Genomic DNA, 15,096 nt, shown 5'->3' with positions numbered 1-15,096 from the left:
CTCACTGGAATGCTAGGTAAATCCACTGCAAAGCAATGTATTATCTTTCAGGGGTGAGTGCATTCTTTTTGGAAGCACCCACTGTGCAATTTAACAATTTGCCAACATTGGCATACAGTGAGAATATGGTGGAAATCAGGTTGGGTTTTTTTCAAAATGCCAATAAAACTGCATGCACTTCACTGGCCCGAGCGGAGAAGCTCCTGAAGTTTAAGATGTGTTCATAATAAATGGAGTCAGATTTAGAAAAGAATCACAGGAACGGAGGGCAGGGGACAAATGACTTGCATGAATAATATATTCAAGAACCTCTGTCTTTCCCTCTTGACTTCATACTCCTCTAGGCTGCCGCCTCCTGCTGCGTGCCCTTTGCAAATCTCAGAAGTGCAACAGAAGGGGGCATCTGCAAGTTGTCTCTGCCACAGCAAGTGAGCGTTGCTTGCACTAAACAGGTTCTTATTACTGCCAACAGCAAACTATATCATGCAACAAAACCATTGGAAGCTAAAGAAATGATACATAAGGCAAAACAAATCTCCACCTATTAATTTCAGGATTCTCTTAATGGATGTGTGGCATTTACAGATATTAGCGGTGTGTGCTGCACTCAGATGAAACACAAAAAGCTTCCTGTATGAACGTTTGCTCACTATGTAATGACTGGCGCAAAGTTTCAGGTTTAATGTATAATGCTTAAAGGAGACATATGAAAAATAAATGCAGATATGGACCAGTTATCCAGAATGCTCACCATAAGGAGTCTCTGTAATTTGGATTCTTAAAGGAACAGTAACACTAAAAAATAAAAATGTTTTAAAATAATTAAAATATAATGTACTGTTGCCCTGCACTGGTAAAAGTTGTGTGTTTGCTTCAGAAAGACTACTATAGTTAACAGAAATAGCTGCTGTGTAGCCATGGGGGCAGCCATTTAAGTTGAAAGAAAGAAAAGGCACAGGCGTCATAAGAAGATACCAGATACACTGTGTAGAATACAATGGGAATCTATGCTACTTATCTGTTATCTGCTTAGTAACCTGTGCCTTTTCTCCTTTTTTCAAATTAAATGGCTGCCCCCATGGCTACACAGCAGGATATTTATATTATTTATGTTAGTTAACTGCAGTAGGGTTTATGAAGAAAACACACAACTTTTACCAGTGCAGAGCAATAGTATATAATATATTAATTATTTTTATACACTTTCATTTTTTGGTGTTACTGTTCCTTTAAGTTTACAAAAACTCATTTAAACAATAAACAAACCCATTGGGATTGTTTTGCCACCAGTATGGATTCAAGTAGCTTAGTTACTCTTAAGTACAAGGTATGGTTTTATTATTAGTTTTATTATAACAGAGAAAGGAAATTTTCAAAAATCTGAATTATTTGATTAAAATGGAGTTTATTGGAGATCGTCATCCTGTTAACATTGCATTAAATCCTTTATGGGGTTTAAACCAGGCAGGTGCCTCTGTAACAAACAAGTGAAGCTTTCCTTTATTTATAATTAAACAAATTGGAAATAGGTTTTTTTTTTTACTGGAACCTTGAATTTAAGAAAAACATTTTTTTCCATATGTCCCCTTTAAGAGCATATAATAGGTTTTTACCCTCAGAATAGGGGTAAAGGGTGTACCATGAATTGAGACTGTATCCATTCCCAGAATGAACAAATAGATGCACTCAACTACCTGAAGCATAAGTTTGGGCTGTAAATACACGAACAGCCCTTAAAGGAGATGTAAATGTTAAAAAAACAAATCATATATTTAGCCTTAGACTACTATTCTCTACACTTTACACTAACTTAATATTTAATATAAGACTACCTTAATCCACCGTGTCCAGCACTCCCCCCTGGTGTTTTGCAGTCACATGTGCCATGTTTAAAAGTCTTCAGAAAAAGCAGAAGCCCCCACCATCCTGGAAAAAAAAGCCTCCTCATACAGAGACTGGCTCCTGCTGCCTCCAGGCATGTGCACAAGGGGCTCTCAACTCCTGACAAGTTTTTGGTGTAGTGAGAGACCTGAACAGGAAGTGGGGGCGGAGCTTCACTCTGAACAAGGAAGGAGTGGAATAGAGCAGAATGTAACTCAGCAACCAGGTAAGAAAGAACAGAGGGACAAAGGCAGGCAATCTGGGAAGCTGTTTAGAGTAACTTTATTAATAGAAAAAAAAAAAGTTTACTTATTCTTTAAGATTACCTAGACCCAATTAATCACTCACTGATCTATGTATGGTGCCTCCGAAAGGCCTGCTCAAGCAATACTAGGCAAAATCCAGCCTCTATCAGGAGCATCCTGCCAGGAGAACTGATCACATCATGATCCAACTGTTGAAACAAAGCTGACCAATCACATGACCCAGATTTAGCACCCTGCAAACAAGCTTAATGGGGGAAAAACAATAAACCAGCACAAGTTATAAACTCATGTCAAACTGCTTTATTACATCTTAAATAACAGTACATTTTAATATAGTATCTATCTTGCATCCAGCGTTCTTGTAGTACACTGACTTTAAAATTAAATACAAAAGGTGAAAGGGAAAGGGGGTGCAGAGAGCTCTACAGAGTAATTTATGCAAGAAGTGGGAGGGGGCATCTCTTTTTCTGCCAGGTCCCGGCCTAACGCACAATTACAGCACTTTTTTTTGTACAGAAAGTTTAGAAGAAAAAAAAAATTTGTAAAAGCCGCTACTGCGAAAGGTTGAGTATCTTTCATATACAATGAGGAGGGAAAAGCTATCGAGTTACATTTTACCGCTTGCCTACTTTCCTGTGGCGGAGCCCTGGCTCCCAGATCCCAACAAGAGAGCAGCAGATTGATTTGAAAGAGAAATAAGAGGCGGGGAAAGCTGTTCTTGCAAGAACCATAAAAATAAAAAGATTAGATGCAAGATCCTTTTTCTACAAGAACTGGCTGAGAAGCATCAACTTAAACCAGAAGAATCAAGTTTAATTTCACATTTCCCAACCCTTCCTGAAAAAAAAAAAAAAAAAAAAACATTTTTGAATTTTATGTAATCGTTTGAACAGGATGTTTATTATTTGTTAAAAAAAAGTGAATTAGGCTACTCTTCAAAGTGCTCATTTTTTTTTCTTTTTGCACTGAACGTCTTTGAAAATGTATACACAGAGTAGCGGTGATTATAAAATAAAAAAAAAAAAATGAGCACAACCGCAATAGTTATTTCTTCTTTTTTTTGTTGTTTTTGTTTTTTTAAACAGGTTATTTCTTTAAAAGGAAAAAAAAAACAAAAAAAACATCTAAGGACTTTTTTTTTCTATTTGCACATTATTAAGCAACTCTACAGCATGCAACCCTAAGAGGAAAACCCATCCCTATGGCAAACACACCCCCCCTCCCCGCCAACAAAAGAATAAAAGCTTTCGTAAGATTTAACTTAGAAAGTTCAAGATCATTATTTTCAAAAACATTAATTTGTACATCATTTCATACACATCTGAATGTATATCCGAACGAACAGATATGTACTTCTGTCCACGGTTGATTCTAATCTAGGAGATGGGACGAGGGTAGCGCTTGTGAAAGTTACCCTTTCTCTTTAACTTCTTTTCCCCAGTGTTTGGTTAGGAGGAACTTGGGTTATTATTCAGGGTTCTGTGGATAAGGATTTGACATGCTTCAGAAAGTGAAGGTCGGTATTGATTAAACATTAAAATAACTTGGTAAACGATCCTTTTATTCCTTTTCTGTAAAGTGAAAACCATAAGAGCATAAAGCACCAATAAGACTCCTCTACATTACATTTGGGGATCATTTTCCTTCAATCCCCGCAGGAAAAGAGGTTAGTATTCAAAAAATAATAAGGATCTTTCACACTCCTCAAATAAGCTTAGCTGGGCTTGATACGGGTGCAAATCCTCATGATGTACATACTTAGAGAAAAAAAGAAATATGTTTTCCTCTGGTTGGAACCCTTGCAGCACCCTTTACTGGCTTTAAGGGGGTTTCTGGGATTATCCTGAACAGACTGAGCTCCGGCACATTGCTCTGCAATTCTGCATGGTCTCAATCATAGAGGAGTTAGTATATGATGAGGTGTAGGATATGGTTAAGGTGTACAGGGAACAGTTTATTATTAATGGTGCCATGTTCTGGGCAGCCTGGAGACACAATCCATTATCAAATGGATCTTTTAATTCTCAAATGGCCCTATCAATACATTGGCATTCCAGGCATTGTGTTATAACCATTTCCTAGCATTTGGCCATCAAAAATAACTCAATCGCTGGAGCAACCTACCCATTGAAGTTATTTAATAGAGGGCATGTGGATAGTTTACACTTGTGTGTTATTAACTTGGCCACTTTCTGTGCAAGTTTTCACAAGAAACTCTACAGGGACAGGGCTAACAGTATGTCCTGACACACAGACTCAAGTTCCACCTTCACTTAATGGACCAAAGTAAAAAATAAAAACCACAATAAGTAAACTTCTCATTTTAAAATCCTTTTTGTTTTTATATAGCTGCAGATTTTCCATACCTGCAAGTGCACCAGACTCTACAAAATGGCAATCTGGACAGACTTATCAAGGACCTTCAGGTAAACTTTCATGAAACTCACTTTCTGCTTAACAAAGCTAACTGTATGTCTTTACTGTATAGTGTTTTGTATCATTAATCTTCAAGACGAGATGTAGAGAAGAGAAAGAAAATCAAATAAAAAAAAGTAAGTAAAGAGGGAATAATGGAATAAACGGTCCCAAAAGGAATGAACAATTCTGTTTCAGAGACCAAAACAAAACAAAACAAAACAAATCTTCCTATAGCAAATAATTGTGCTCTTCGTTTCAGCAAAATAAGGGGAGAGTTTTCTGCCCTTTGATGTATAGGAATAGGGAGAAAGGGTGTCCACGTTAGTATGGTTGGATCGGATATGCTATGATTTAAAATTTTTGAAGGTTGGAATGGTCTTCCAGTCACGGAGAAGCCCGCTTAGTATCTAGAAAGAAAGATAAAAACTCTGCTTTAATTTACACTGACACAAACTCATTTATCCTTTCCATTGGGTGGTGAAGAACAAATAGGGAAACAAATACAAAATGAGGATCAAAACATATTTCCTGATAATGAAAATGTTCTCAACTTTACACATGTAGATAATGTGGCTGTAACTGGGGTCATCGAAAAGGAAACGTTTGTCTTTCAAGATCCCCCAAACTGATTAGTGAGGGTGTGTATCTATACCTTACAAAAAAACAAAAGCTCCCTTTAATTTCATAGCAAAAGAATGCTTAGTACAGTGGAATGCCTATGCAAGCACATATTTATGGCATGTCTTTGTACATGCTGCTAGAAAACATACATATTAGCCACTATGAGAAACATATGTAAGGGGCCGTTCAGCTACACAAACTCCATTAAGGTCGTACCAAGCAACAACCAACCATTTTTTCTGATTAGTAGTACTACTAGCTACAACAACAACAAACACCATTTGAACCTACTTTAGTTCCAGATCTTGAGGAAGCTGTCCCATGACCCTGTTGCCACTGCCATGCCATCATCTGTTACTCCCAAGCAACTTACACGATTATCATGACCAGCAAGAACACCTAGGCACATAAAAAGGAAAAGTTTAGTGAAGTATAATGTAAAGAGGTTTTAGATCTTAAAACAGGAAGCATTGTGTCTTGTTTAATGTGTGGAATGTAATGTGTCCATTGCTAAAATTACCCAGAGGCCAAAGATCCTGTGAATCAATCAGAAAGGCAGCCAGCTTTCATGAAACTGGAGAACCTGGAGTGATCACTTCATGGTTTAAAGGCAACTAAATGTACTTTCTTTAATGTAAATAAGTCTGTACCACTTCTCAAAGATAGCAGTCCTGTGTCTTGTTTTGGCTTTAGGTGTCATAGTGCCTTTTACAGTTAACCAGTTTGATTTAGAAAATATTCCATCAATTACCCCAAAAGAGATCCTATTAACATTTATCAGAGCCAAAGATGAATAGGGGAATGCATATGCAAGTGTGCCCCAAAGAGATGCAACAAGGCACAAATTGTCACTTAGTACCGCTCTATCTGCTGAAACAAAAAATGCAAGAGCAGTGCTCTTATGAAGTGCACATCCCTTATCTGCTCCGGCTATTAAGTGAACAAATAATTTATGGCAACTATACATCCAGCACAGGGCAAAGAATTCAGGGAAGTAAGAAGCATCACCCAATTTAAGAGCCAGCAGTTAGAGAGAATAGCTGCAGGAGTCATGGTACTACTCCGCACTGCTTCATTTTGAATATAATCAGCTTTATGCTTTAAAGAAGCATGTTATAGCTACTATGAAAATTACAAAAAACTATGTTTGCTGTCATAAGCTTGCTTGTGTATACAATTAAGAAATGTGTAGCATAGAAGTGTTTATCCCAAAATACAAATATCAGGTTAAAAAAGCTAAAAAAAAAAAAAAATGAAAAAAATCTGAATTAAAAACAATGTAAATAATATGCCCATTAATCGGCAGCCATACCAGCTCTATCAGCCTTAAGTGTGTCCCAGACATTGCAATTAAAGTCATCATATCCAGCTAGGAGGAGGCGTCCACTCTTGGAGAATGCTACAGAGGTGATGCCACAGATAATATTATCATGTGAATAAACCATCAGTTCCTGGTCAGCCCGAAGGTCAAACAGCCTGCAGGTGGCATCATCTGAACCAGTGGCAAAAGCATTGCCATTGGGGAAGAACTGAAAACAGAATGACATTAAAAATTAGTTAATATATACACAAATCTACATATCTATTAATAAAACATCAATGTGTGTTACTAAAATAATATCAAGGTGTGTTAATTAAATTAAACTCGGTACCATATTATTGTAGACAATTATTACAGAAATTGGCTGTGCCTGATTGCATTTCTTATGATTGGCCATTTGAAAATTCTATACTTTAACAGGAGATTTTAAAAACAGAGGAAGAGAGGATTGTTAATTTTTTATTTTTTGTAACTTATAATTTTAGATTTTTGTTATTGTACATATGTAAAAAGTCAGCACAAACATGAGAAACTATATTAACTTGATGGATGGTTAGTTTTATAGTTAGCCAGTGATCGTTTTACCCCCCAATAGTGGGCCCTATGACCTTTCTCCCACATAAGAAACTTAGGTTATTGCCTTTGCATTAAGAATTCAAAAGGCAAGTTAAGATCTTCCATTATTTGTGTTTCTGTGTGCTCATATGAATCAATTACTAATCAGATTACCAGTCAGCCTCACTATAAGTCAGTTACTAATCACCCATATAATGTCAAAGTATATATAGTGTATATTATGAGTCAGTGCCTATTCTCAGGTAACTGACAGCAAAACAGAACATGTGCTGTGAATAAGCAGAAAGAGGATGGGGACTGGCCGAGGTAGTATCAAGAGACACAGATTTTTTTTAGAAATAAACCCTAAAAATAAATGTGACTAGAAATACCATATTTTATATACTGAACTTACTGCACCAACCTAAAGGGTTCAGCATCGCTATAGTAGCAACAATCCAGTACTTCAAAGTTGTCAAAGGGGGTCATCAAATTGGAATCTGTTAGAAGTGTCAGTGACATGCTCAATGTGCTTTGGGCAGCTGTTGAAAATCTAAGCTTGGGGTTCTTAGCAAATTATCAAGCAGAAAATGAGGTTTGTCTGTCATAGGGGGGAAGACGCTTGGGAGCTGATTATTAAATTCTGATGCTAATTGCATTGGTTTCTGAGCTGCCAAGCAGCAATTATTTGTATTGATTACTTATCAGCCTTATATTGTGACATTTATATTCTATATATACAGTTCATTGTGACTGGTTCCCTAAGCTCAGTAACAACACAGAGATTGTGCAGTGAATCAGCAGAAGGCTGTGGTTGCCTTGGGCTGGTACTACATTTCTAGCCTACTTCTTTAGTTAAGCTTTAGTTTTCCTTTCATCTGCTAAAGGGAGGTAGTGGCTTTGGTCTGGTACAGAAACCCACAATATAAAGTGTAGTATATGTAGCCTAATTTGTTGTTTAATTATTTTGGATAGTTACCCGCAGTGTTGATTTTTTTTTATTCAAATGCCCCCTGCCAGTGCTAGGCTACCCCCACCAGGAGGGAGCTTCTGGTGCAGGCAGCCATATTGTAACACATGCGCATAATAAGCGAGTGCCACAACTCGTTCATTATGTGCATGCATGATGTAGGAGGGTGAGTTGCATCCAACGCTCCCATGCCAGGGGCATGTGTATAAATGAGTGAGCGGTGAGATTTGCTCAATATACGCATGCAAGCCAAACATGGTCGCCTGCACCGGGAGCTCGCTCCAGGCCGGGGTTAAAACACCAGTTGGGTAAAACTATCGTTTTACCCAACTGGCGTGCAGGCTCTATTAGCCCAACCTCTGGAGGGGGAAACAATATGGGAGTCGATAGATGCACTTTAAATTTATGCTACATGAAAAGAGTGTTGCGTAGCCATACTTTACCCAACGTGCCCTTAACATGGCAAACCTTTTGGCAGTCATATGGATAAGACAAGTTTGGATAGAAACAGGTGGTCACATAGACTTACACAGATGGCATTTATGTCCGACTCATGTCCAGTGAAGGTTTGTCTACACATTCCTTCTCGAATGTCCCAAAGTTTGGCAGATGCATCACAGGCTCCAGACACGAAGCACCTGGAATCTGGAGCTAAGGACAGGCTCATAACATCCCCAGTGTGTCCAGTAAAGGTTGTTGTCTGCTGGCCAGTTTCAATGTCCCAAAGGGCACTGTTCAGAAAGAGACAGATGAGCTCAAAGCATCAAAAGGCACAGAAACACATATTATATATATACACACACACTATATATATATATTATATAAATATAAAAGAAAAGATGGAAGCTTCTCTGATGCTAAACAGGCAGCTAGGCCAAGTCATTCTTCATACACTGACAAATTAGCCCCCCCCATCTCTCTAAATTGTGAAAAGTTTGTATAGAACATAAATCCTAATTATGAACAGAAGCCTATTTCTGCTATTAAAGGAGACAGAAAGGTATGATCACTGGGGGGGTGCCAAAATGTTAGCTGACAGGAGCACTGGCCTGAGGTATCAGGTAAGCGATTACAATCACTGGGAGTGGCTAACATTTGGCCCCAGTGACTATATCTTTCCTACTGCTTTAAGGGATATTTTATAATACTTTCACAGTACAGGGAAATACTATGCTGACAGCAGTACAGTAGCTTTCTTTAGAGACTATAAACAAACTGAGGGGATCAATAAACTCACCAAGTGGTATCTCCAGAACTGGTAATTATTTGGTTATCATCCAGAAAACGGCAGCAGGAAAGATACCCTGTAGAAAAACGGATGATTAAAACAGCTTGAATTAAAACCATACAACATCCAAGGACTTTGGTATAAACATAATAATGGTAATAAAGTCCGTGTATAATTTACTAATACTATAAATTAATCTGAAAGGTGGACTTTTTATTTAACAAACTACCATTTTGTGGAGTGATCCAGTCTGAATTAGCATCTCACATTAAACAGATATACAAAAGATGTGTAATGTTTAAAGTTAATTATAGTTGCTATCTATCAATATTAGCATTTATAAGCTTATGGCCATTAATGGACGATGGTGTCCAAAGTCAAAAAGTAGTACAGATATGGGACCAGTTATCGAGAATGCTTGGGAAATTTGGTTTTCCGGAAAAGGAGGCTTTCTGCAATTTGGATCACCATACTTAAAAAGTAATTTAAGTATTAAAAAAAAAACACAACAGGACTGTTCTGCTACCAACAAGGGTACATCTTTTGTATTAACATCTTAAGATGTTATCACAACATCTTTTGTATTTACATCTGGGACAAATAGACCCCTTATGCTGTAACATATTAATACCAATAATCTAAGTTTTGCCCAATACCTGCTGCTATCACATCATACTGTGTTTAAGGTTTCAGATGTGTTGCTCACAGGACAAATAATGTCTTTATTAAACCCAAATAAGTATAAAAACACAATTCATTAATGATACACATCATAACAGCAGTACATATGGTGGAATCACTGCTAAGCTTGTGATTTTTACGAGAAAGGGATTAGTCTTTTAAGACTATGGAATCAAAATGAGGTAAAAATGGATTGTGTTATGTGAAAGGATCCAGAGTCTCAGAGCAATCAAGGAGCAGGACCAAACAACTGATCTGACAATCCTGTAAATCTGTATATGATTGCCATAAAGCAGTGGTATCCAACCTTTTTTGCACCAGGGACCGGTTTCAAGCAAGACAATTTTTCTGAGGACCAGGGGTGGTGGGTATAATACAGCTCATCATAATACAAAATCAGCAACTAGATGCACCCAGCCCCTCTGCTCTGCTTACTCCCACCCAAGTGGGGACATCCTCTGACACTTAATATATAGCTTTAAGTACTTTGGTCCTTTTTGTGATCAGTAGAAAGCTTCCTGGGCTTCACATAGCAGTTGTCATGGAGTTGGGATCACAGGTAATTGGGACCAGAGGTGGCCCAGTTCAGCACGGCCCGGCACCGGTCCCCGGCCCAGTGGTTGGGGACCCCTGCCATAAAGGACCAATACAGACATTCTGCAGCTGTATCTGCCTCTCAGTGCAGGGAGAACAAGACATCTGTGTAGAGTGATAAAGGCCTTAATGTTCTTGGACAAATTTTGGCCCAAGCCCCTTTGTAAAATGTTTGGTTGAAAATGCATAAAAAAATGTCACATTAGTCTTCTCACTAGTGAAATACAGCAAAGGACAGCAAATGTCACAAGTTTCATCATAATCAGCCTGCGGATTGGGCTTCAAGAAATATGCAAGACCGCATTCAACCAATATTTACCTGCTAATTGCCATTAGGCTAAGCAGTCCTACCTAGGCCTGCCCCCCCTTGGATGCCTTAAAGCAGTGCTGTCCAATTGGCGGCCCGCGGGCCGCATGCGGCCCGCGACCCCCCTCTGTGTGGCCCCCCACCTGTCTGGCTGCTTTGATGGCTTACTCTTGTGTAAGCTCTAAGTGGTATCAGTACTGAGATTAACTGCCCCCCCTGCATGGTTCCCACCTCAGATTCAGGCTGTAATCAGGTTGTATTGTTTAAATATGTAATCCCCTGTGTTGTTCACACCTTTTAATCTCTGCATTGTTCACCCCCTGCAGTGTTCACACCTCAGGCTCAGGCTGTAATCACCCCCATTGTTCCCCTGTTCACACCTCAGGAGCAGTAGAAACCCACAAATAATCCCTGCACACTACAAAAAGAACATATACTGAGGTGGTACTTCAATTAAAAAGTTTTTTTAATATATAGTTATTGTGCAGACTGTAGGAGCAGTGCCAGCATTTTGTCACTGTAGGCTGCCTGTGGGTGCCATACACACAGGCATCATAGGGCAAGCAAAGTATGGTACACACAGGCAGTGTAGGGAAGGCAGAGTATGGCACACACAGGCAGAGTATGGCACACACAGGCCAAGTATGGCACAAACCAGCCAAAAATGGCAAACACAGTGAAAGTATGTCACACGCAGGCAGGGTAGGGAAGGCAGAGTATGGCACACACAGGCAGGGTAGGGCAGGCAGAGTATGGCACACACAGGCCAAGTATGGCACAAACCAGCCAAGAATGGCACACACAGTGAAAGTATGGCACACAGGCAGGGTAGGGAAGGCAGAGTATGGCACACACAGGCAGGGTAGGGAAGGCAGAGTATGGCACACACAGACAGGGTAGGGCAGGCAGAGTATGGCACACACAGGCAGGGTAGTGAAGGCAGAGTATGGCACACACAGGCAGGGTAGGGCAGGCAGAGTATGGCAGGTTTTTGCTGTACTACAACCATTAATATGGGTATGGTCATGTGATAACATGGGTGTGGTTTCAAGTGGGTGCGGTTTCAAAAAGGGGAGTGGTCAAAACTGGCTTCCATTATCGGCCCTCCACCACGTACGTCGGAAAAATTCCGGCCCTCGGTACAACAGAAGTTGGACAGCACTGCCTTAAAGCAATACAAGGGATTTGGATGGTTTCTTAAACAAGCATAATATCAACAGCTATTGTAATACTAAAATCTTCCAACTATTGCCTTAAATTAATACGGTCACAGGAAAATAGGTTTTTTTCAAAACACATCAGAATCACACAACAGAATTTTTCATTGAGACGGCTGCCTACACACCAATATTACAACTGTAAAAAAATACATTTCTTGGCTCAAGAATAACATTTTAAATGATAGAGTGAATTATTTGCTATGTAAATAAAAAACCATATAAATCATGACAGAATCACTTTATTGCCAGCCTGTAGGCTGCAGATACATTAGAGTCAATCTGAAATGTCACCTCAGCCAGTGCGAAAGTAGCAAATGTTATTCATAATGCCAGTGTATGAGCATTAGGAGGCAGCTGTGATGAGTTAATATGGTTAAGCTTTTGCCATTTACCAATGTCTTCAGTGGAACCTACTCATCAACAAAATATTACTAGGTTACACACTTATCAATAAGTTATTATAGTTAAACTTTAGAAGCCTTACCTGTATGCCCAGCCAATTCACGGCTCACCCGCACATTTCCTTCACGAGTTTTGAGGTTGTAAATAGAGCAGATGTTATCAAGACCACCACAGGCAACATAGTTTCCAGAGGGAGCATATGCACAAGTCATTACCCAAGAAGAACGCAGCGGGATGGCATGAACCTAAATGTGAAAAATTATCAAGGAGAGCTCATAAACACATTAAAAGGGAAATACTGATTCTCTGATTACAGGAAAATGATCAGATATAGGAGGGGAAAAAAACGTTATTTCTACCCCATGTTCAACTTTTTAGGCAATTTTCAACCACATTTTTGTTACACTACAACTCCAGTATTCCCAAACGCCAAAGCCTTTCAATGCTTATTGGTAGAGGTATGGGAACAGTTATCCGGAAACCTGTTATCCACAAAACTCCATCTTACTGAAAAGCCTGTCTCCCATAGACTCCATTTTAATTAAATAATTTAGATTTTTAAAATTAATTTTCTTTCTCTGTAATAATAAAACAGTACCTTGTACTTGATCCCAACTAAGATATAATTCATCCTTATTGGATGCAAAACAATTCTATTGGGTTTCATTAATGTTTTACTGTTTTTTTTTTTTTTTTTAGCAGACCTAGGGTATGGAGATCCAAATCACTGAAAGACCTCTTATCTGGAATACCCTTGGTCCCAAGCATTCTGGATACCGGGTCCTATACATGTACCTGTATAGTCTAGGTACAGCCTGAAGCATTTATATACTATCTACAACAAGAGTTAGAATTAGTGACACAATCACTCACAGAGAGAAAATGATTGTTACCAAGAACTGTGCATGAATAATGAAAATTAGCAACATTTATGCACACTCAAATATATATCAGTACTGAAAGGGCAACTAATGGTTTGTTCTTTTAATACAAAAATCATTCAAGTTAATTCCGACTCTTTCCAGCTTGCAAGTGCTTTCTATTTGTAAGGGTCAGCAACTACATGAGCAAGAAAAAAAACTCGTTATTAATTTTCCATTTTTACTAACTGCTATGGCGAGACCCCAGAAACCAGAGATCCTAAAATTTCAAAATAGAAATGTTGAATAATTCTAAGACTTCAAAAATGCAAAAAAATAAAACAACTACACGTTACTACAATCAAGTGAACTAACTTTCTTCTCTCCTGATAGTTAAAGTAACCCACAATGCGGATTACATCTCAACAATAATTATCTGAATTATACAGACTGTATAAATATTTAAAACAAGCCCACAAAGGATAAAGGCTAATGTGAAACCTACTGCTGGTTTACTCTAAATCTCAGTTTCTTTCCTGCACCAGTGAACTGTTAATTCAAAGGCTATGATGCTTCAAAGCTGATTGAAACCAGGCTGCCTAAAATCCAGCCAGAAGGCTGCACATAGTTGCACAGGATATCATAAAGTGTCTGAACACTGCACACCAACAAAGTGACAACTATAAGTTAGCTATGATTTTAAGAGGCATTTTTCTAAAAATATATTTAACTCTCTCCAAATAAGCAACTACAGGTTAAGCTAATCTAATTATTAAATACAACTACTGGTATGGGATCAGTTATCCAGAAAGCACTGATCACAGGAAGCCTGCCTCCCACAGACTCAAAATTTAATCAAATAATTCAGATTTTTAAATTGATTCCCCTTTTCTCTGCAATAATAAAGCAGTACCTTGTATATGATCCCAATAAAGATGCAAATTCTTATCGGAAGTAAAACAATCCTATTGGGTTTAGTTAATTGTTTAAATTATGTTAGGCACCCCCAAGTGACTTAAATCGCTTACCTTTTACACCAGGCTGGTGCCCCTGTTGGGAGAGATCAGTACCAGCCAGGGTAGCTGCAGCTCTTCATCCTTCCGTCATCGCGCGCATGCGCAGTAGAGTGAAAAGCCGAACTTTAACAGAGAAGTCGGATTTTCACTCTACTGCGCATGCGCCCGTCGTAAGTCCTTCCAAAAGCAAAGGCGGAAGGAGGAAGAGCTGCGCTACAGGTACCCCGGGCTGGTGCTGTTTTCTCCTAACAGGGGCACCAGCCCGGGGTACAAGGTAAGCGATTGGGGGTGCCTAACATTTTGGCACCCCCAAGTGACTTTGCCTTTCCTTGTCCTTTAAGGTATGGATTCTGGATAACAGGTCCCTTACCTGTACTGACTTATTACAGCAAAAAGGCAAAAAACATTGAAAAATTAACTTTTTTTGTGCCCAATGTGTCCTGATTAAACAAAAAGAAAAAAAGATATAGCAGGTGACAAACCCTCCTGAAAATGCCTTGCCCTACACTGTAATTTCTGCAAGTAATCACAGAGAAATGCCTGCTTTTGCATTTTACCTGTGATTAGGCTGACTTGCAAAGAGTAATACAATTTTTGTGCAGCGATTCCAATGTTAGCAAAGAGCAAGACATTGTTGGGGAGATTTTATAACACAGCGACAACTCTCCCCCATGTGACATTGCTATTAATCATTCCCCAGTGTACTTTTCTTTGCCTTAAAGATACATTTTCTAAAACAACATATTCTGTGTAATA

At 38.8% G+C, this 15,096-nt stretch overlaps 1 protein-coding gene across 4 annotated transcripts in view; it reads right to left on the bottom strand.

Annotated features, from left to right (window-relative positions):
• Nucleotides 1-2,427: 2,427 nt before the first annotated feature.
• The window catches only part of gnb1 (guanine nucleotide binding protein (G protein), beta polypeptide 1), a 43,182-nt gene continuing 30,513 nt past the window's right edge, over nt 2,428-15,096 (bottom strand). For 3 of the 4 annotated variants that reach the window (XM_012966431.3, XM_031904999.1, XM_012966430.3), the window contains exons 6-11: nt 12,547-12,709; nt 9,270-9,336; nt 8,562-8,763; nt 6,499-6,715; nt 5,478-5,585; nt 2,428-4,972 (exon numbers count right to left, since the gene is read on the bottom strand). In XM_012966431.3, the coding sequence (XP_012821885.1) occupies nt 5,479-5,585; nt 6,499-6,715; nt 8,562-8,763; nt 9,270-9,336; nt 12,547-12,709 (756 nt within the window). In that variant the 3' untranslated portion in view covers nt 2,428-4,972; nt 5,478. 4 annotated transcript variants of the gene reach the window in all.

The sequence above is a fragment of the Xenopus tropicalis genome, chromosome 7 (assembly GCF_000004195.4).
Source record: "Xenopus tropicalis strain Nigerian chromosome 7, UCB_Xtro_10.0, whole genome shotgun sequence".
Lineage (NCBI taxonomy): Eukaryota > Metazoa > Chordata > Amphibia > Anura > Pipidae > Xenopus > Xenopus tropicalis.
This window is presented reverse-complemented; position numbering and strand designations above follow the sequence as displayed.